The following is a 23,836-nucleotide window of genomic DNA, read 5'->3' on the forward strand; positions in this document are numbered from 1 at the left end:
GCTAAAAGTCGTAGGCGGCTAGATAGATGGATACGCGCAAAGTCGCCGAAGTTCGCTAAGAAATGCTTCGCATTAAAAAAAACAACTTCAACACGTGCTTTCAGTTTTGATGTTAGGAGCTGGTAAATGAGATGACCAGAATTTTTTTTTGTGTGGTAAAACGCTTGTAATTTTGAAACCGTCTATAGCAATAATCACAAGCTCTATCCATTTCATCTGTGCAACAGAGTAAGACTTGGTGGATTTCACTGACCCTTCAAGTACTTTTTGGCTATTAATGCGAATAATGTGCGTACATGAAATAAAGGTTTGCCGTCTCTACCCTAAATATTTCATTTGTTTGAAAAAGGGTGTCAAAATCTTTGCGAAAATTTGGCAGGAAGTTCAAGATTTCAAGTAAGAACCATTAACACCAACACGTGTCTGTATAATTAGGTTGCCTATTCGAAATGTCAAGGAGCGAATTTAGTTTGTAGCAATACGATGCTCATTCTCTTAACTTCGTGAAGAATCTCGGGTTTGCATTTAGTGGTGCTGAGTAAGTGCTAAGGACGTCCCTGATCGTTCTACGTCAGGGGCGTCCGTCAGTACGAGTCATGGTGCCCGTCGCGTCTTGGACGCCTTCGAAGGCGCTTGTCGTCGACGTTGTTGTCCCTACGGGGACTAGTGCCGAGACCGTCGTTGATGCGACGGCCTCAATAGTCGGCCTCTCAGAGGTATACTGCGTGCAGCATCAGGGAGCTCGAAACTTCCAAGTCACCGTTAAGAGCATGGCCTCCATGTCTCTAATCGTCAATGCTGGCTGCCTGGTGATCGGCGGCGAGCGTGTTCAAGTCGTTCCCGTTGGCCCACAAGTGACCAACGTCGCCTGCCTGTTCCTGCCATCGTTCGTCTCAAACGAAGCTCTCGTCCAAGCGTTATCCCCATATGGCAAGGTGCTCACTGTCACCAGTGGTTTGATGAGCGGGCGACGCGGCGTACTCACTGGAACGCGGTATGTTCGAATGGAGATGAACGCCGCTAATCCTGTGCCGAACTACCTGCGCATCTCCGGTCACCGTGCTACGTTTGACTACCGTGGTCTCCAGCGTGTATGTCGAAGATGCGGCTCAGGGGACCATCTACGAGCCCAGTGCACAACACCGTATTGTGGTCGCTGTGGTGTGCACGGTCACGTTAGTGATGGATGTGACCGCCCATGTCGACGCTGCGGGGACGGCCACCCAACTGTGGTTTGCCCTGTCCGCCGCTCTTACTCAGACGCTGCCGCTGGTGCCTTTCCACCACTGACACCGGCAATGGAACCAACTACCGACTCGGGGGACGCAGAGGAGGTCACCGACGCTGTGCTGGCCTCACCCCTACAAGTTCCTTCAAACGAAGCGCACAACGAAAGCGCGATTGTCGATGCGACGCTTGGCGCGTCGGCCTCCCCGCTGGTGCAGGAACCGTGCGCTTCGAAAGACGCAACGCACTGCCCTGAAAACGGCGTCGGCGTCTCTTCTTTGACGCCACTTGATGTTCAGTGCACAAATGACCCCAGTTATCAGGCTGATGCTGTTGGAGTTGGCCCTACGACCCCGGTTATTTTGGAAAACAGTGGCGAAAACACCACAGCCTCTTCTGTTGCGGCCGCTCCGACCATTTCGACATCGCGTCGTACACGTAAAAAATCGCCCACACAAAGGGTGCCTACACCGGACTGCCGAGACGCGGACAGTGCTGCCAGCATCAAGAATGTGGATCCAAGCTTGCCGGTGGCTCAGTCCCTACCTCCTCAGGACACGTCTTCGGAAGACGGCTTCATCCTGGGACTGGATAGTAGCATCGGACTGTCTAGCCTTGCCGATTTTGACGTTGAAATGGGAGCTCCACGTGAAACAAAGCGAGGGCACACTTCCAGCTCTTGCTCCGATGAACGCAGTGATGGCCGTGGTAAATCCCAATGGTCCAAAAAACCTCGACCCTCTTCTGGAGGGTCGAACAGTGCGTTTTAATTTGGTCGAGCAAGTGTCCCCTGGACACTTTCCAGGACACCGTCTAGAACTATGCGTCCAGGTTAGTCTTTACTTTTTATTATGGCTACTACACTGCATATTATTTCATTGAACGTTCAGGGTTTTCGCAGTCCGGCAAAGCAGGCTGAAGTGATAAGTGTCGCCCGCGCTGCAAATTGTGATGTTTTGTGCCTCCAAGAAACAAATTTTTTCTCGCTATCCGACGTGCTTGCTTTTAAACGAAGGTTCAACCTAGATTGTTATTTCTCTTTTGCTACATCTCGTTTTACGGGAGTAGGTATTATTATTTTTAACCGAGCTCTATTAAGGGATCATCATGCTTTTTACGATGGCGTGAGCAGGGTTTTGGCTTTAGACTGTAGCTACTTTTCTTTCAGATTAAGGATACTGTGTGTGTATGGGCCAGCGCAAGCTGGACAGTCTGACTTTTTTAGAGACCTGGATGTGTTTTTTCTTGACGGTCGTGACGTCATTTTGATTGGCGACTTCAACTGCGTTCTAAGTACGCGAACCGATGTACAAGGTCCTGGCTGGGGCCGGTCTGCTTGGAATTCACGCGAGCTTCGCCGCCTTGTCCACCACTTTTCATTACTAGACGCGCACAATGTAGTGCACGGAAATACCTTTGTTTGGACATGGCGACGTGGACGATCCTCCAGCAGGCTCGACCGGGCTTATATCCCACGAGCGTTAGAGGCGTTTGTCTCTGATTTATGCGTTCCGTCCTTCCCACCTTCTCCTGTGTACGTATCTGATCATCGGCCTATTGTCTTGAAGCTCGAAGTTCTATTTTCTTTCTCAGAAACGCCATGGCGTCTTGATGTTCGCGTCCTGCAGGACGCGCGCTCAAGATCAGATTTGTCACGCGCAATACGTGTGTCGCTCACGGCGTCTGGTCCTGAAGATTGGGATGCGCTTAAAACACAGTGGCGCCTGCGCTGCGCAGTAGAGGGGCGTTCGCTTCGTCGACGCGTTTCTGAAGAGCTTGCTGATACCGCGATGAAGTTACGCATTGCTTTGCGCACCGAGACGCCTTCTCCTCTGATGCGAGCGTAGCAGCGTGAACTGCGTGAACGCTTTCAGCGCTTGACTGCTGCTTCGTCCCTGGCGGCAGCAGCATGGCGCTGTAGACACAACCCATGTGCACATCCCGAGGTGCTGCGCTACGCGAGACATTCCTTTTTTGGGCAATCAGAGTCACCTGTCTCTATGACAGCACAAATACCACCTGCGCAGCGGCTTCCTACGCGTGATCGATCTGTTTTCTTGGCGCATTTTGAAGCAATGTCGTGTTCGGCCATGCGGACTAACTGTGATGAAACACCGCCGATGCTTAGAAGTTTGCCCCGTATTCCTCAAGAAGTTGCAGATTGCCTGCACATCCCTCCGTCGGCTGAAGAGGTAAAGGTGGCACTGAAATCTATGAAACGTGGAACGGCCCCAGGGCCAGACGGTTTACCTGTTGAGTTTTACTTGACATTTTGGGATGAGATTGGTGCTACAATTACCGCGGTAATCCAGCGATGCTACGAGGACGGTGTCTTTCCATCAAGTTTTCGAGATGGACGCATTGTGCTTATTCCAAAGGGTGATGCTTCCTCTGTTAATCCTGAAGATTGGAGACCTATCACGCTCCTCAACGTTGACTATAAGATATTCGCGGCGGTAGCCGTTCAACGTTTGAGGGGTCTGTTGAACACCCTAATAGGTCATCACCAGACTTCATCAGTGCTTGGACGAGAAATACACAGCTTGTCATATACGACACGGGATATCATAGCTTATACTTTGTCGCGATCTGCGCGTGGTATCCTTGTGTCTTTGGACCAGGAAAAAGCGTTTGACCGACTAGAGCACGCGTATATCTTTAATGTGCTCACAGCCTTCGGCTTTTCTCATTCGTTTGTGGAAATGATTAAAAATACGTACACTGGTCTGAAAAGCACACTAGTTCTGGATGGTTGGGAAAGTGCTGCCTTTTCCATAACACGTGGGGTCCGTCAGGGTTGTCCATTGTCTCCTGTGCTATTTGTCCTCAGCCTTGAGCCATACTTGCGTGCTCTTGACGCGGATTCACGTGTCCGGGGTCTTGCGCTTCCTGGTAGCGGTGTCGTGAAAGTCACAGCTTTCGTTGATGATATAACCTTGTACCTTTCAGATGAAGATAGCCTTTCACGCAGCCTGCATGTATTTTCCCAGTATGGCGACATTTCAGGTGCAGCGTTGAACATCTCCAAATCCTGGTATTTCTTCATTGGCTCTCCAAACTCCAGGCTTAGCGCCGGTGTTCCCATTCAGCCGGCCGCGTCCCTTCGTATTTTAGGTATTTCATATAACCACTACGGCATTTGCGAATCTGTTTGGTTAAACGCTCTCGAGGAAGTAAGACTGAAAATTCAGGATGCACAGGATTTTGACTTCCCGCTTCTTGAGCGGAGGTACCTTGCGCAGACTGTATTTTGCGGTCGCATTTGGTACCTTTCTCACGTCGTGCAACCATCTTTACGTATCGTGCGATCACTACAGTCTGCTTTGTGTTCCTTTTTTTTGGTCAGGCGGCACTGAGTTGGTCTCTCGCGCGGCACTGGGACAGCAGCGTGCTCAAGGAGGCTTTGCTTTCCCTTCAGTGTCCATACGCTGTCGGCTGCTGGCTCTGCGTTTCCTTTTGCGCCTAGTGCAAGGGGAGGAATCTCCCGCACGAACGCTTGCATACTACTTTCTGGGTACTCACCTTCGCCATTTGATGCCTAATGCGCAACTTAACAGGGGGCCACAGTCAATAACACTTCCTGCGTTTTATGCAACAACTGTTGCATTTTTTCGCCATGTCAAGTCGAGCTGTCCTGGCATAGATGTTTTGAACAACCACATAGTTGAGACAACTGCTGCTTTGTTGCTTCCGTTGGTCCCGCCAGCCCGCCGTGCTCGCTCTAGACGGGTGTCTTGGAGCTCCTTAACGGCTTCTTTTCTGCCTGGACACCTTCGGGACTTCATGTGGCGCCTGGGATGAGATGTACTTCCCACTCTCGACCGCCTCGAAAGGTGGAGAATAGTCCAGTCAGCAACATGTCCGAACTGCTCCCTTCGGGAAACAAATCAGCATTTTCTGAGGCATTGTATCATTGCTCGCGTTTTTTGGAGAGCCGTACATGCTGGATTTCACTGCCTCAGAGTAAATCGCTTCGTTTCTTCTGGGCGTTGTTCGCGAGGCCGCTTCGCTTGTCTTCTCATTGTTGCCGGCGCTTTCTGCCTCTGGCGCAACCGCTGCGAGGCGGTTGCAGCGGGCCGCCGCCGCCGCGCGCTCTACCCGATCCTAGAACGATTGTACTCGGAGCTGCTGTCTGTTTTGTCGGAGGAGCTCTTCTTCCTCGGTGAAGAGGAATTTCTTCGGCACTGGTCTTGCCCTTTTGTGTCGGTCTATGACGGACGAGTGAAACTTGTCTTTCGGCCGGCCTGGTATTGGTAGGCTGATCTGTCGATGTGCCGGCAGAAATGGCATGCCAACATGTAAATATGCAAAATGTACATATTTATGTTTTATTTGTCTCTTGTTTACCTTGAAGTATTTTGTGGTTGTGTTTGAGTGAACCATCGAATGTACATGTTTTTTCAACGTCATCTCATATCCATGTTCATGTAAATGACGTCTGTCTTGTCATCATCGTTAGAGTATGTCTAAGACGGAAATGTTCTGTTGAGTGTTATTGACGTTTGTGGCAATAAATTTTTTCTAAACAAAACACTATGTCAACATGATTGCATTGGGACGGCTTTAAGCTCTCCCATCGTAGAGTACCCTGTGCTCTAAATTGTTACCCCCTTTTTCTAACCCCCCCCCCCCCCCCCAACGTCTGTGCTTCTACTGTGAGGCTCTCCCATAGTCGAGTACTAAGTACTCGAAATCGTTATCCACTTTTTCTAAACACACTTCGTTGCTGGGATTGCCACCGGACAGCTTAAAGCTCTCCCATAGTAGATTAACTAGTACTCGAAATCGTTACCCCCCCCCCCCCTCCTCCTTTTTCTTTCATATACTTTCGCGCCTTGACGACACGGCCTCATGAAGTGTGAGGTCTTTGGGACGGCAGTATTCAGCGAACCGTGGTAGAGTGCGCCGTACTATTATTCGTCGAACATTTTGTTTAAAATGGAATATTTTTTGCTAAACAATTATTCAGTTATGTAAATTACATGCCCCATCCATCTCTTGTACATATTTGCTGAGATTTCCAACAAGTTTCATATATTCTGTATATGCATTATATAAGTACATGGTATAATTATGCAAAGTGTTTGCATGTTAATCCTCAATGGCGCGTGTTAAGGACACCTATGGACTTGGGCATTTTCGTAAAACGGCTTAGTCATTCGTTTTTGTTATCACGCCTGATGTATAGACACTGTTTCCATGTTTTGGTAGCGCGTCACGAGAATGAATTTTTTCGAAAATAAATGTCTTGACTTGTAGCTCGAACTGTAGCTTCATAACCGGGACAGCTTGTGGCTTTCCCAATTCATTCTAAACACCCTACTTAGGTTATCTATGGAAATAATCCATGTGTGGTACACCAACGGCTGAGGGCGGAACGTATCTATATATTGTGAGGTTCTTTGTAATCGACTGTATAGTTGGTAACCACGCTAGTTTTGAATGAGGGCGTAACAATATGAACATAAAAAGCGACTGTGTGTGCTTAAATTTTCAGAATTGTTACACATTTTCGTACACTATGCTCCCATTCTGCACGCGATGGCGCAGCTGGAAGAAATGGCCAGTATACTTCAAGTGAGCGCAACGCACAGAAGTATACATTCGCATTCATTCGGTTTGATACCTCATGCGGTCGTATAGTTTTCGTCGCAAGCTACCAATCCATGTAATATAGGTGGCCGAAGGAGTAAAGTTCATAGCTTAGTAACGCCTTCTTTTGGGCTAATAGGTGCCTATATAGCCAGGAAGCAATTGGTAGGCGCGTACCAGGAAACACGGGTGATAGAAAGGGCATAAACAAGCGCTTCAACATGTCCTTTCTATCGTGTTTCGTGATTCACACCTACGAATCGCTTCTCAAAAAAGTATAATCTATAATGACTGACTAAGCGGTGAGTCACGGCTAGCAATTACAGTGTGATTGTTGCATGCCCCGGCGCAGTGGTCTAGTAGCTAAGGTACTCGGCTGCTGACCCTCAGGTCGCGGGTTCGAATCCCGGCTGCGGCGGCTGCATTTCCGATGGAGGCGGAAATGTTGTAGGCCCGTGTGCTCAGATTTGGGTGCACGTTAAAGAACCCCAGGTGGTCAAAATTTCCGGAGCCCTCCACTACGGCGCCTCTCATAATCCTATGGTCGTTTTGGGACGTTAAACCCCACATATCAATCAATCAATCAATGAATCAATCGATCAATCAATCAATGTGATTGTTGCAGGCAAGGAGGTTTAAGCAAATTCAGTTTTGAGCTCTAGCCCTATCGGGAAAAGGAGGGCATGGCGCGTGCATGCCTGACGCCCAACTTTTTCACTTTAGGAGCGACGCTTCTTAGGGCCGCATGATGTCCATCTGGCTTCAATCCATCCAGGCGCCGCGCACATCCTGGGTGCAAGTGCAAAACAGTCGACAGAGCGCACATAAAAGGTACCCACTATACCCAATGACGATGAGGCTGATGATGATGAAAATGTTAACGATGACGATCTCGGACAACGACTGGTTTGCGCAGTGTGTGACGTCTCGATATGCTCTACGATGCATTTCGTATGACTGGAAACAACACACAACCACGAAGGGAACGTGCACAGGTCTTTGCCAGCTTCAGGCTAAATCCGATGCCACAAAGCAGTAATAATGAAGGCAAAAGTGAATTCACTACTCAGCATATCATTTATGACCAATAAACATCGTATACATGACTGTACACCGTTTGTTACTCATTTACATGCGTGAGTGGTGAATGTCACGGGTGATTTACGGTAACACCGAATGATCCCACTGCTTCTCCCACCCATCATCACTCACTTTGGGATGTTGCCATAATTTTTTTTGTATCTCATAAAACCTCCTTGGTTGTAGTAAACTCGGGATCGCCTCAAATACAGTATACGAGGGCTGCAGTAAATCGTAGGTTTTAGGTGTTTACGATGGGAATTCGTATTATGCTGAGAGTACCGGAGGGCTTCTCGTCGTGATTTTTAAACGCGTGCTCGTTGTCAACTCCGGTAATCACCATGTGCCCGCAACGAGCACAGTTTTGCATGTGTGAATACAAACTGTCATTTCTCGTTCACCATCACGTAGTATATTTATAATACTGTGACTGCGTTACACCCAACCAATTGAATGCAACATACAGATAGGCCAAATACCGCAGCGCATATCGGACATTGTATTTAACTCTTGCGGAATAATTATGACGTAATTTAACCAAATATGATGGTTTAGTGATTATGGAGCTTTACTGCTGACCTCAAGGTCACGGTGATGAACTTCGGCCGGGGCGTCCACGTTTCGGTTGAGACAGAAAGCTTGAGGCCCATGCATTTCGGCTTACGTGCACGTTAAAGAAAAACAGATGGTCACAATGTCCGGAGCCGTCCACTACAGCGTCCCTCGCAATCATATATAGTGAGTTTGGGTCACAAAAACCGGACAGTTATCAATCATGAGGTAACTGAAACGAATTGCATCGGACGAAGTATATCGCCCTTTCCGTTTAGAATAACAGAAAGCGCGGCTGGTTGGTAAGCATTCATTCTGAAGGACAGGGCGTGCAAACACAGCCGCAAGAAGGACGTTAGGTCACTACAAACACCTACCAACAACTGAACAAGCACACAATGGTGAAAATAAAGAAAGAAGACGCGAAATCTTATCGGCGCATGCCCATGTAGTGTGTGAACTTATAAACCTGGCATGCATGATGGTCTACCTGAAAGATAACTGTTGAGACGTTTGATTTATTCTTTATGCATATTAATCGGCGGTCGGCTACAGCGCATGCGCTACCCCTATTATCTCCACGGCATGCCTCAATCATAAAACGCGTTTCCTCATTCTTATGCCGGTACGAAACTGCGCATTCCTTGAATTTCGGTGTGAATTTACACTCTCTAAAATGTAAAGAAACATTAGACAGTGAGCCTCCACTTAGCGATCTCTTGCGTTTCAATATTATCTGGTTAAGGCAGTGTGCAGGTGCCCTACGTAAAAGCGGCCGCAGCTGAAAGTGGCCTGAAAAGGACTTTTGTCAGTGGGATATGAACCTACCACCTTGTAATTCTCAGTCAAGCGAAGCACAGTCCACGGCGTTACTTCCCGACATGCACAAAGATATGCCAACGTGCCGAACACGTGACCCCTTCAACGAACTGGACCGAAGCGATACTATTCTCGCCGTACGAGAGAAGTCTTGAATGAGTAGAAGCCATTAGCGTAGTTGCCCACGGGCAAAAAGAAATCGCGTGGCGTGGGCTTGGGCGTCATTGTCGAAACGTCCTTTTCGGGGTTCCCTCTAATGCCGGCCGCCCTCGTGCTTCACACGAGGTGCGAGTTATTTAAAGCCCTCTCTCATTTTGTTAAGTAGCGGACCTGGGTGCGCCTCTTATACGTCACGATTTTCAAGGACGCAAACTATAGGGTGTCCTTTCCACGCCTCGAATGTGGCACGGCCGTAAGAGTAAACTGCGGCAACGCGAGTGGTGGCCGTGGTGCACGGCGTAGTGTGACCGCCCCCGACTCCGCTTCGCGATCGTGGGCGAAGCCGAACCGCTTTGTGGTTCCGCTGTGCGTGAGCTGGCGTGTGCTTTTGTGCGTACGCGTGTGTGTGTGGGTTCACGAATCGTTAATCTGGGCCGGATGCGAGTGACGTCGTCAAAGGCGACGCTCAGGCGGGCCGCACACGCGTTGACAACGACGCGGTGGTGGAAAAGGCAGCGCAGAAAGATGGATTGAGACGGCAAGCGGGAGTTTCGGGGCATTTATTGCGGAGTTGCGACGACGGAGGATTGTTGCTAGCTGGTGGTTGCAATTGCAAACGTTAGCACGTTGCAAACGCGACTGCAATTCTTTCGCCCACGTTTATGGTAGCGTGGTTTCTACTCCTGTAGCAACGATGACAACTTGGCAGTTCGTGGCTTTTGTCGCGAATCGTTTCAAATCTTACTCGTTCGAAGAATCTAGGCCACGGCGTTCGCGTAACGTAGAGGACACAATCTCGGAAGGCTCGTATATGGGAGGGAATTACTTAATATATAGACCGCAGTGATGGCACGCATAAGGGCGGAACCTAAGAAAAATCTGTCTTCATTCCCTATGCTTACTACGCGCAGTATATATCATTACACTTACACTAAACTTTCAAGAATACATATTTTTAAGAACTGTGAGTGTATGTGTAAGGATATGCAAAAATTTCTGTTCATGGCTGATGGATCACGCTTTTCTTTTTTTCATAATAATAATAATAATAATAATAATAATAATAATAATAATAATAATAATAATAATAATAATAATAATCATAATAATAATAATAATAATAATAATAATAATAATAATAATAATAATAATAATAATAATAATAATATCCCCTTGCCTTGCAATGAGCTTCCTTGACTTCGCAAGCTCAGTATATATAGTGCGAAGTCTGAGGGTGGCGAGAGTAGATTGCTGTAATAGATTAATAACCGGAGCAGCTGCTATGTTTCTCAAGGTGTATGAACAGTGGTGTCAATACGCAAAAGGTCTTGACGCATCGGCAGCACGTTAGAGCTCCTGGCACTCACTCCCGGTACGTAGAGCAAGCTTTACGAACGCGATTCAGCAGAGTGTTTTTGAAAAATTAAAAAAAAGAGAAGCAGTTATCAAAGCTACGGAACCAATTCGTTTGCGGAAGCCATACGGACGTGTTAGACTATGCAACAGTTACTTGTATATTGCCCTCATTTATCGATTCCTATACTGATATCCTTCTATCTTGACTTCGCGTCGTCCACCACATGCAGTGGTGTAGCGGTCAGGGTGCACGCCTGCTGACCCGAGGGTCTCGGTTCGATTCCGGCCGCGGCGGTCGCTTTTAGATGGACACGAAATGGTGAAGGCCCGTGTCCTCTGCGATGTCAGTGCACTCTAAAGATTACCAGTTAGTCGATGTTTCCGGAGCTCAGGCACCACAAAGGCATCCGTCATAATTAACTTAAAATTTTGGGATGTAACAACCACAGACATTGATTGTTATTAAAGGCATGTCTTTGAGCTACGTTTGCCTTTACCCTTGCAGGTCGTAATTCTACTTTTTGTTTTTTTTACAAGCTCCCTTTTCTTTCCCCAGTTCTGTATATATATATATCTGTCTCAACATTGAAAGTCACTTTAGTGATGAGATCTGGTAAGAAGTCAGTCCTGGCCTGATAACGGCATTTTCAAAAGGGAGAAAGTAACAGAGTACTGCAACGGTGACGACATTCTACGGCGCACTTAAAATCGATTTTCGTTGGCCTAGAATTATACTGAACACGAGCGAGACTATTTCGGCGAGGGCTGGCAAAGTTTCTACGCGGCTAGCCTGAAACTCGAAGAGGCGGGCTTTAGTGACAAGAGATGAGCACCTGCCTCCCACTTTGTGTGCCACGACCAGCAGGCGGCCTTGGCATCGCCCCAAGCAAGTGATCAAAGGAACGCGCATCCGCACTCTGCACTTGTCGTGTCTAGTGATATTAGGGCACGCCGAGGCTCCTATTCGTGACCGTCGAATGTGCATTGCGTCGCTGTTTGTGTCACGTAATCGACGGAATCGTGATGCCTGCCACGTAGACTCGTGATCTTAGCGCCATATTCAAGAGCGCGCCAAGGCAACTGAGAAAGTGTCAGCGATTGGATGACGAAATGGACCAAGATTGGTGATGGAATCGGCGAAGGCGGATAATGTGGCAGCATGCTTTGTTTGTATGTAGGAAGGGATGAGACATCCAAGAGAAAGTTTCCGAGGCTTTTTAATGACGTCGTACGTGTTTACCAGAGCCATTAGGAATATTTGGTTATGTTTAGTAACGTATACCATCGTCGCTTGAACCTTTTGTTTGCTTGGTTTGGCTAAGTATAGAGGCGCTGATATATTGCATTGACAAAACGACATGGTCAGAATAGTAAGATGAGTACAAGTTACTACTTGAAGCCGCATCGTAAACACTGCAGGCCCGATACAGATACTGATATTCGTCGGCACGTCATTTCTATGGTCACGTTGGTATGTCATCCATTCGTTGTTGCGGTACTTGCTTTTGGCTAAGTTGCCGCATTTTGCTGTATTTTGGTCATGTGAAAATGCGATGCCCATACGAGCAGTGTTGATGGTAACCTGAAATTATCCTCCGTTATTGTTGGATTGCGTCTGAAAGGGCGAATTTCACAGCTGAATGCCAGACAGCCACAGCTAAAAATTAGTTGACTGGAGGAAATTAGGAAAAACTATAGGCACAGGGAAGAGTTATGACCAAGCGGAATAATTATTAAAGATTAGTAAGAGGGGCCTGCCCGTAGTGGGACGTAAAGGAAGGTGACGGTTAGGCAAGGAAAGCCGTAACAATGGCCGCTCTCTGAAATATTGTTAACCACACACTAAATGATTTACGCATGAAAATGCTACAGATTGTCAGCAGTAAAGCACGGTCTTAGATGTGGCACCCAATTGACGAAACTTTTCTTTCGTAAGTTGGTTAGTCGGTTGGTTAATGATTTGTCCTGCATCGGGATTGGCATTTCTCTTTCCTCAGTGCATAGAAGCAAACCGGATATTTTCTTCTGGTTAACCTCCCTGCCTGTCACTTAACCTTACTTTCTCTACCAATAATAACTTTGTCGAAGTTTCGTGAAAAAGGGCAAGTTACCTTATCGCCACTTTTTTTACATAGTATTTTTATCTATAAATATTTAGTAAATTCATGTGCATGTATATCTAGTGCTGGTCACTCATTTTCCCGAATCGGTGATTTCACCCAAAACGAGAAAATTGTAGCAGCAAGTATTGTAATGTGCACGCTGAAGCCAGTTTGACAGTTCAACTACAAAACAAACTACTCATGAAAATCCACAAAATTCTTCTGGGTAGTCATGTTGCAGGTTGTGTCGTATCTGACTTGCTTCCGATTTTTAAACCATTTCGGTACAGTCCTGGCAGCGGAGCGAATTGTGGGCGTCTAGCTTCGAGTACACTAAACCTCCGGCTCGAACAATATGCCTCCATTTGACTGGTGGCAACACCGGTTACACGTGACCATTTTCAGGAATTACTGGCAAGTTAGTGCGTGTTCTTTTATATGTGTGCGTGTATATATCTACAAACGCATGACAAGAAACGTTCGCGGGGAATGGGCGGTTGTAGAAAGGCTCGATTGATATGTGGGGTTTAACGTCCGAAAACCACCATATGATTATGAGAGACGCCGTAGTGGAGGGCTCCAGAAATTTCTACCACCTGGGGTTCTTTAACGTGCACCCGAATCTGAGCACACGGGTTGTAGAAAGGCTCATTGGTGGTTTTAACCCACTATGCTCTCTGGCTACACACACTGCTATATTATGAAAGTACTACCACGTTTTATAGGATGTAATGGAAGCCGCATACATCAGTCACAGCGAAGGCCTTTTTGTGTGTCGTAATCATTGTATGGACATTGCTCGCACATTTAGGCGGTAATTGAAGTTGAATATTTAATATGAAGGGAGCACATCTTGCTGCGGAGAGAATAAAGATTCTCACGCAGGTAAAAACATAGAGGGATATATGTAAAGTAAATAAAGTCGTTTTCACCCACGTGATAATTTTAGGGACACTAACGAGAGAAACGATCTCTCGTGTATTAGCAAATTACCCTCCCCGTACCTTAATCATTACGTTTACCGCGAAAGGACGCTTGCCAAGTGAGAAAACGTGCTGAATGAAAAGGAGGGTGTCGACCGCACCTTGAAATTCCAGCACAAACTGCCAGGACGTCATCGATTCGACGGCATCTACTAGCGCCTATATATTTTATAATAACTAGATATCAAGCATATTAACTCCTGAGTGCGCGAGAAACTTTACATAACATTTAGGGAAATTTATTCGAACAAATTTCGCAAGACTACTATGAAAGACTGACCTTAGTAACGACTCAGGTGGAGATGCGAAGTTTTGAAATAAAACTTTGATCGTAATCTTCCTTTTAATTATAAGTTTATGATGGTGAAATCAACAATGTCACAGTTTTCAGACAATCTTTTATCAGTCTAAGCGGATTCACTATTTAACTTGGGTGTCTCTTGATGGGGTGTTCTCCGTAGCGACAACAGGACTTTCATTCATTCTGTGAGTGAGAATATTCATTCAATTCAAAACTGGGCAGTCAAATCCTGCCACCTCGACGCTCTTTCGCTTGTATCCGTACTGCCTCGGAATATAGTCGTAGGCACGTTAATGAAGCTGTCTTGAGAGATCGGTTGGTTTGCCATACTAGACCGAAAGTCACGTTATGCATGAGGTTCTCAGCGTCTGCATGATATAGAAAAAGAAAGGGAGTTCCTCAGGAACGAGCAAGTAGCATCCTGATCGGACCACAAAAGATGACTAAGTGTCGTAGCACGAGTGGTACGCGTGTCTGCCGTGGTGGAACAGTGGCTAAGGTGCTCGGCTGCTCACCGGAAGGTCGCGGGTTCAATACCGGTCTCTGCATCTTGGTGGAGGCAAAATGGTTGGAGCCCATGTACAGTGCGATGCTAGTGCACGTTAAAGAACACAAGATGGTCAAAATTTTCGAAGTTCTCCAGTACGCCATCTGCCATAATCTTATACTGGTATCGGGACGCAATATCCGAGATATTATTGAGTGCCGATTCTGTAGAACACCGATGCTCGACAAATGCCCCATAAACTCAGATATTATTGAGTGTAAGTTCTGTCGAACGCTAATGCTAAACAAACGATTTATCAGTATCAAACGATATAACTATGAACGCGTAATTGAATGCAATGACGCGCGTAACCTATTTAAGTTGTTCGCCAAAATGCAGGGGATTTTCACTTCTTGAGCCAAAGTGAAGAAAAAAATCTTCGTGATATTGCAGGTAATTTCAGGATTGGTTAAATTCTCCTACGACGACCGATAATTAGCGGTCACAGCGCGCCTTCATGTGCTGTAATCGGTTATGGCGCATGCACCACGCAAGCATGGCCTTTGAGATTTGTGTCCGATATTCCCGCGGAGAGATTTCTAGTTCACTATTGGTGTTAGACTTGAAGCCCACAATGTGTAGTGTGCTAACAGTATACGAATCAATAAAATCATGCTTTTGTTGTGCGGCAGTGGAGAGGCTATGGTCATGATTTTGAAAGTCGACATTACGCGAGACACGTGTAATTATACTATGTGTGTGCGTGGATGGGAGCGGAAATTATTACTGTTGGGCTGGTAAATATTCAGAGAATTTTGTCAACGTTTGCAGGGAAAGTTTTGTGAAATAGGGAATTTTCATGTCTCTGAATGGGAATTCTTCGGCGTAGTACGGAACATCACTGGTTCACCAGCATGTTTCTGGCTAAGTCAGCGATACGACGGCCGCTTGTCATTTCAGGTCACAAGATCCCCCTCTTAAACTGTGCATATCTAAAACTCGCGCCCTTAGCAATATCTTACGTTCATTGCAGTACCTAGAATAGACCACTCGAGACTTGGGATGAATAGACTATTTTCAAAATTTTAATGTTAGCTTTCCTGCTATGCTGTTTGAACAACTAATGGCGGATAGTAACCTACTGCAAATAGCCTCTTCAAGCGCGGCTTTCTTACGCAATGACGTGGAAAATGTCGGGGCGGCTCTTTCGGTATATAGGCACCCATGATAGACAAGCTTCAGCACGTTAAACTAGGACCACGTCTCCGCTTGAAGCCCGAAAGGTGCTGCCGCAACATGGGTAACTATGCAATGTAGAGAAGCGCACTTGCGATTTATGAAAAGGGTTTATATTTAAAAAAAAACTAAACAAAAATATCATTGTTTGCCTTAGTAGTACAGTGCTTCGTGTGCTCGGCCACTGAACCAAATGTCCCGGTTTCGGTACGAGCCGCGCCGGTCAAATTTCGATGGAGGTGAAACGAGCGGCCCGTGTGCTGCCAGTGGCACGTTAAAAAAAATCAGGTGGTCGAAACTTCCGAAGTCTCATTATTATATATTAATCTCGGCACGTAAAACCCAGCGAATTAATAATAATATTATAATTGTACCTGCCCTATTTTACAACGTGATGCTTTTTACGATAAATACAATGAACCAACCCAGCCCTCCATATATATTCTAATTATCATGAGCCTAATTTTATTCTGAGGTGATGCGAAATTAATTGAAAGAAAGTCGAGGTGGTAGGATTGTACTTCTCTCCCAAAATTAGCATTTACGGCACATTTTCACGCCAAAAAGCAATACCGCGACGTCGTAGTCTTAGCACGTGAAACTCCAGAGTTGGTTACCATTAAGAAAATTGTTCGCGAGTCAATATCGATGAAAATCGAAGCTGGTATGGGTGTAATGGCGTGAAACGAGTCTCGAGAAGTCTTTCCCGTGAGTGCACCAGTAAGGCCGGCGTTTCAGACGGTGAGACTACATTGCCGGTGTCCGGAGTACGCACTCACCCTGTTCTCTCGCATGGTGGCCGTAGTCGTCGCAGCCCGTCGCCTCTTGGTCGATCGAGCGCCGCGCGCTTTCTAAAAAATCCTGCGTGCCGAATCCTCGTCGTGGACTGGAGTGAGGCTCTGAGAAGGAGTGTCTCTTGTCCCGAGGGCCACCCGAGGACGCCTTTGGCCACGCCAACACACGCTCTCTGAGTCGGCGTCGAGAGCGCGGGCGTCCCCCGCTGAGCGCTCCTTATACGAGAGTGGCCTTCGGTAGCGAAAAGGAAAGGGTGACCGCACTGTTGAGTCTCCTACCTGCCTCAGAGCACGCCACCCTCGCTTGGCCCGCAACTCTTTGCCGCCGTGTCATCGCGGTGACGACGATTGTCGGGGACAGAATTCACCCCCGCCTTCGTTCGTGCTTTTCCTAAGTTTTGGGGCGTTTTCCCGCCGCTGCCCTAGGAAAAGCTGGAAGCTCCACGCTTTGTAAATTGATTCGATGGGCACCGCGTCTTGTTTTCTTTACCTTCACTGACTTGATGGATTAATTAGGGCTTTCAGCCGTGCCACAAGAAAAGCGTGGGCAGAACATAGAGGAGGAGTAATCGCCTTACACCTGGCCAGTTACTGGGCATATTAAACGACTGGTTGAGGGATGTGGTCACAATCTCGCAAATAGAGAGAGTAGTACTAGTGAAGAATAGGAGGGAAAAAATATGAAAAAAAAAGAAACGCGGAGAACCGAAGCACCGCGCACCCACAAAACCGCGTAGACGCATACCCACACACTGCTCATTGTTAGTCATTCAGCAATGGTGCATCGCTCGTGTGACTAAACCAACCAGATCCATGTAAGTTCGATATTCAAGACAAGCACCGCCCACGGAACGCCACGTGAACGCATACCCATCCTTCGAGACTTCCAACAAAGTTACTTTGTTCATGTGACATAACCGAGCGAATACTATTAAAAGGACACTAAAGTAAAGCTATGAGTCAGTTTAGACCGATAAATTTTGCTCTCAATACTCTACTGTCGTTCATTTCACTAGCATAGGTCTATCAGTCAAGGTAAAAACGAAGTAAATTATTCATTTTTAAATTTCGCGCTTGGATTTCTGCACGTGACATCGGGTATTCCAAGCAGTTCTTTTATTTTCATTATTTGGGGACATTGCTTCGACAAAACATCCTGAAACTTTGCACGCTGCATCTCTGGTCCTCGCACATGATAATGTTCTGAATATGCATCAATTAGGAGTTGACTAAGCGGTAGTGGACCCCGTTATAAACAGTGACGTCGTGGTGATTGGTGCTGGAACTTCAAGTTGGCGTCACCGCCCTCTTTTTGTTTTTGCGCCTCTGCTCTCTTGCCAAGCGTCTACTCGTGGCAAGCGGGCTGATTGAAGTATTGTGAAATAGAAATTTACAGATGGGAGAAAAACGGTTTATATCTTTAGTGTTCCTTGAAGACAGATATTCTAGACCAATGATCGGCAGCCAGTGGAACTAATTTGGCAGGTTATGATATGACCCCCCGACCCCCAACCCTGCCCTCTTCATGTACTTTCCTGTCTGTTGGCCGAGATGGCAGTTTTTAACCTCTTTTTTTTTAATTAAATGTATGTAAGGAGAGGTTGGTGCCAATGCGTGGCGCCGGCTACTCCTCTTCTCTTGCACAAAAGTCGGCATCGCACATTTTGTAGCAAACACAAGGCTATACATATGTACATAGCACAACACTTACACAATGAGTTCACGTTTTTTAACACTGATTGTCCACACCACACAGAAATGGGTCCACACTACACTGAGTTCTTAAAAAAACACAAGTAATCACGTCAATTTAGGTGTTCACACAAAAACGTGAAAGTTCAATGAAATGTCTAAGGTGATTTTGTCACTTAAATACTGAACTGTTTTCAGGAAGGTTTTCCTAAAAATATCGTAGTGAAACACGAAAATACTGTTTTGAAACATACCGCGGGTAACAGTGAAGTGCATTTGTTTTTTTGTTTAGTACTTATGAGCTATTTCTGATTCCTCCAGAAAGTGAACGACTGCACGCGCTGCAGTGGCTTTTAGCTTTCCTTTTGGCCGTGGACCCAAGATTTTTGCAATTGGTGGAGGTCGCTTATCCAGAGAATTGAGTATTTGAAGAAGGTTCCTTTGAGGTACGTCATGATTTTTACAATGCAGAAGAATGTACTCCACGTCTTCTTGAGCTTCTACACATGAGCAGGTAGGACTGCTAGCTTTCCTTATTCTATACAGGAAAGCCTTCGTGTAGGCTGTACCAAATCGAAGCCCATGGATAAATGTTTCTACCGATCGGCTAACCTTTAACGGAATATTAAATTCTATACCGGGATCAATGTTATACAACAGAGAGTTTTGCGCACCATTTTCGAACCAGGTTTCCTTAGACAGTTGACAGCTCAGCTTATTTATTAGACACCCTGCATCGCTCATCAATAGAGATAGCAGTGATATATTATTCTCTTGATGTGCTGTATGTGAAATGTGATCAGTTATGTCGTTTCCTGTGATTCCACAGTGGCTTGGCACCCTCTGGAACATTATGGTGCGGTTTAAATCTTTTGCTATAGCGTACGTCGTCTGCAATTCATATGCGAGCTCACTAGCTTTGTTGCCCAAGCTTATTCCTTTTAAAGAAACTAATGAGGACTGTGAGTCACTGATAACTACCTATCGAAGTGAACCTGGCTGTAAACATATGAAGCGTAAAGCACAGAGTATTGCATAGAGTTCTGCTGTTGTGGATGTTGTGAAATGGCTGAGTTTAAATGCTTTTCTCGCTTGGTATGCAGGTACAAAGAATGCCGACGTAGAGCTTTGATTCAGACATGATCCGTCGGTGTACACGTGAATATAGTCTTCATAATTGATATAAATGTCTGTTAAAGTTAATTGCTTTATTACAATCATGGGCACATCATTCTTACAATTTATTCCCGGAATCGAAGTTGTAACATCTGGGATAGAGAGTCGCCATGGTGGGTGGGATGCACATGAAGGCCAATAGTCGTGCGTAGGCAGTATACTCTTGAATTCTACTATAGTTTTATGTATTCTTGCAGCTGATCTTTCCTGAATAGCTCGGTATATGGTATGATTAGCGTGTTGAGTTGCCAACCGAAGATAATGCCGGCAAGTTTCCGTAAATCTCATAGCATGGAAAGTCGGTTGACGAGACTCCGCAATTACTAAAGCACTGGCAGGCGCTCGCGGTACACCAAGACATATACGAAGGCTTCTGGCCAACAATCTTTGAATCCTCTCCTCCAAGTTACGTGATATCCCATGTAAAACAGGGGCAGAGTAAGCTATTCTTAGTCGAATTATTGCTGACTGTACACGTAATAAAGAAGAACACGAACTACCCTATCTCACTGCGGTTAGTCGACGTAATATATTGATTAGAGAGTTGACTTTGTCCTCTAATGATTTTATCTGTTGTGCCCAAAACAGACGTCTGTCTAAAATAACCCCTAAAAATTTGTGCTGTCGCCCAAGTTGTAAGCGCTGAGAGTCTATCTGAAGTTTGAATTTCTTAAGGCATTTCCTTGTGAACGGAAGTACAGATGTTTTCTCATGAGAAAGAACCATGCCTCTACTCTTGAAAAAGTCATTGATTATTGTCAGCCCATCTTGAAGTTTTTGCTGAACTGCCTGAATGCTCGTGTCTGATGCCCAAATGCACAGATCGTCTGCATATATAGAATATTTCAAACTAGTAGGTAAGATATGGGATATTTCAGCCATAATGCAATTAAATAAAAATGGGCTTAGTATGCTACCCTGTGGGACTCCTTGACTAACTTCATGCTCTTTATTTTTACCGTCAGCCGTGTCAATGAAGATTTTCCTGTCTCTTAAGAATTCTGCAATCCATCCTAGTGTTCTGCCTACTATTCCCAACTGAATTAAACCGTGTAGTACATGAGCGTGGCTGGTTGTGTCAAATGCTCGCTTTATATCTAGAAATAGTGCAACGACAATTCTTCCACAGCTCTTCTCATGATCTACATAAGTTACAATGTCTGGAAGGGCATCCATGGTGCAGCGGCGTTTACGAAAGCGTGCCATATCTTCTGGAAGCACGTTCGTACATTCCACCCACCACTCTAGCGTCTATCATCTTTTCCACAAGTTTACAAAGACAGCTAGTCAGGCTGACAGGACGGAAAGAATCTATGGATAACCTCTAATGAAGCCTTCTCTGGCAACCTACGTTTTTGATTTGCAGCCTCCCGACGAACATGCAGTGAATAAACGTTATTTTTATTTGGGTATTGTAAATTATCAATTCGCCCAAGCTTTGCTGCTTCCCTCAAAAGCCCCTCCTCCCCCTCTCAAGGTGCTGTCCGACGTCCGTTGGTGTCTGCTTCAGTCTCGTAGCCAAAGAGGGTGGTCTTGATGTCCCCTCCTTCGCCACAAATTGAATCGAGGGTGTGTGTGTTTTACCTAGGATAAATAATAAAAATACAGGCTTTTCGAAGCCTTAAACAAGCCCAACCAAATTCTCAGTGTATCCACGGAGTGAATGATGATGAGTGGGGTCAAGGGTTCGTCTGTCTGTCTGTCTGTCTGTCTGTCTGTCTGTCTGTCTGTCTGTCTGTCTGTCTGTCTGTCTGTCTGTCTGTCTGTCTGTCTGTCTGTCTGTCTGTCTGTCTGTCTGTCTGTCTGTCTGTCAACTATACGAAAATCACTAACGCCATCTAGTGATATTATTTCCAAGGACATATACACAATGCCGTATAGTGAGCAGTTATTAAAACCATCTAGAAGTGGCTGCTACAGCATACTATTAGAGAGGGGGGAAGGATTCACACGCAAAGGAACTTTGCCTCTAAAAATACAGGCTACGAGCCTGGTCTGCGCTGCCAACTTGCGCCGCCTTCTCATAAGTTTGCCGACCCGTGTTCAAGACAATACATCAGCTGCCTTGAGTCATACAAGTTACCTTGGCGAAATCTGGGTTCCGGTGATATATTTCGTTCGACAGCTTGCCAACCTTTCATCCCGAAGCAGTTTAAGGACTCATAAGGACTGGCCTTGGATTGGGTGAGGGACTCGCAATCATTTTGAATGTCTCAATTTTCTAGACCTGCACTCAAGGCATGGTAGATGAGAGTTCTTCAGCCGCCCAAAGTGAAATCGCGCCCGGAGCATGCGAAGAGGTACCACAAAAGAAGCAAGAGGATTAGGAAGCTACACAAAGGGAAAAGCATGGCGATTGTTCGTTCTTTTGCAGGATTCCGCCTTACAAGAGCGCAATAATCTTTACAAGTCTTTCAGTGCGTACGTACAGTTCGAAGCCCAGAGCTTACACAGTGGATCAGTGGCCATGCTAATATGAGCTGTGTAAATTCTTTTCTGTCGGCCCATCAAAGCCTAATGAAGGCTACTAGTTTCATTTTTGTAAGACACCCCCTTCTCCGCCTCGACAACCCGTGCTACGGACAGAGCAGCTGAATCCTAAGTGAGGTCCCTTCGTCAACAATAACCTCGCAGAAAAGAGAAAAAATATGTCTTCTACATTTCTATACGTATATTCTTGCGAAAGTGCCTCCCACCATTTCACTTGGAAGTCCGTCTCTTGATTGGCGATACAGGCACGCTTGAAGTCTATGCAGCGCTGTCTTCGCGTCACAATTAACCATTTGTGGGTTCATAAGTATACTTGACGTGGCGACGGAAACTACAGCTGTGGAATATATTCAATAACTTGCTCATAAATAGTGTAAACTGATCTTTAACCGACATTTTAACCATTAAGCGTCATTGGAAAAGTAGGACAACACCTGCCCCATTGTCTCATGAGGCTATGAGGCTCTATTCACTTAGACATATAGTCCTTGCACAAAAAGACTCGGTGCAAGTCGCAGAGAAGGAGACTTCAAAAACCACGATAAGAAAAAATTGTGGTGGACCTTACTTTTATATATAGGATAGAATGGAATAGTATATTTCGAGCATATTTACAGACAACATGATATATGTCCACGAGGCAAGGCAAAAGGAGACTCGCTCGTACGTCTTCTGACGAGGCCTTCACCCCGGACTCACACGTCGGACAGCCAGGAGCAAAACCAGAGAAAATGAGTCCAATGCTCCAGAAAAATATGTATATAAAACAGTAATGTCACTTTTATAATTTATAGATATCGAGTGTGTAAATAATTATCTATTTATTCTGGCACCAAGCAGCTTCAGTACTCGCATTAACAAATCCACTATTAGTACCGAAATGCATGCACAGTTTGTTTCAAATACGGAACATATCTTAGTCGCACGATGTCACGCTTCGCGCGTCGGCGTTGTCTACACCCCCACTACGCATGCTCGCGTCTCGTGTCAACTGTTTGCTCCCCCCCCCCTCTCTCTCGCCTCGCAAGGCTGACGCAGGCAGCGTCTGCTTGTAAATACCGGCTGCTCGAGCTGCACAATCGTTCACTGGCCACCCCACACATGTAGGCACTGGATCGCACATCAACGTCCCACCACTTCATTGAACAAATAAGTAATAAAGACGAAATAACATTTAAGCATCCCCAAACCATACCAAATTATGCAAAATTCACGCGATACGCCCACCACTCTGCGACGCATTTACCCGAGTCCCCCCCCCCCACCCTCCCCGTGGAAAGATGTGGGTGGCATGTTTTTGTTGTATTTATTTCGAGCAAAGAAAAAAACACTTTTGACGTCGAATGATTGTCGAACATGGTAGTGTATCCCCCTAAGTGATCGTCTGCAGCAATACACAACATAATGCCGGAAGTTAAACTATCCGACCAGTTGTCTACAGGCCTGCACGAATGTGCACATAAGTTTCAAGCCATTTGATGGTACACGCGGTGCGTGACGCGTCATTGAAGGTTGCGTGCACACCGTGAGTGAAAAAGATAAGGATTCTTTTTGGGGCGAAGCTCCTTATAGCGGCACCCGTTCGTCCCTCGTAGTCGTAGTAGTAGTGTGTAATCAGTCTTACATTTTGACCTCAAAGGTGGTGCCGGTGGGAGATTTCTTCTGCGCATTGTTGAACAATAAAAAATTCGCAGCGTGCGCGTTAACCTAAAGCCGAATGCTCCTGTCTCTCATTCCCCTTTAGCAGCCATTAGTATGTACATTGAGCACTATCTGACAAGAAAGGGGTG

The 23,836-nt window shown here is 46.0% G+C and overlaps 1 protein-coding gene across 3 annotated transcripts in view; it reads right to left on the bottom strand.

Moving 5' to 3' along the window:
• Positions 1 to 16,841, bottom strand: part of LOC119174273 (uncharacterized) — a 30,061-nt gene extending 13,220 nt beyond the window's left edge. The window contains exon 1 of one of the 3 annotated variants that reach the window (XM_075895871.1): positions 16,674 to 16,841. In XM_075895871.1, coding sequence (XP_075751986.1) covers positions 16,674 to 16,688 — 15 coding nt within the window. In that variant the 5' untranslated portion in view covers positions 16,689 to 16,841. The remainder of the gene's footprint in view (positions 1 to 16,673) is intronic. The other 2 variants (XM_037425115.2, XM_037425114.2) reach the window with 2 other exon arrangements.
• Positions 16,842 to 23,836: the final 6,995 nt, after the last annotated feature.

The sequence above is a fragment of the Rhipicephalus microplus genome, chromosome 5, assembly GCF_043290135.1.
Source record: "Rhipicephalus microplus isolate Deutch F79 chromosome 5, USDA_Rmic, whole genome shotgun sequence".
Lineage (NCBI taxonomy): Eukaryota > Metazoa > Arthropoda > Arachnida > Ixodida > Ixodidae > Rhipicephalus > Rhipicephalus microplus.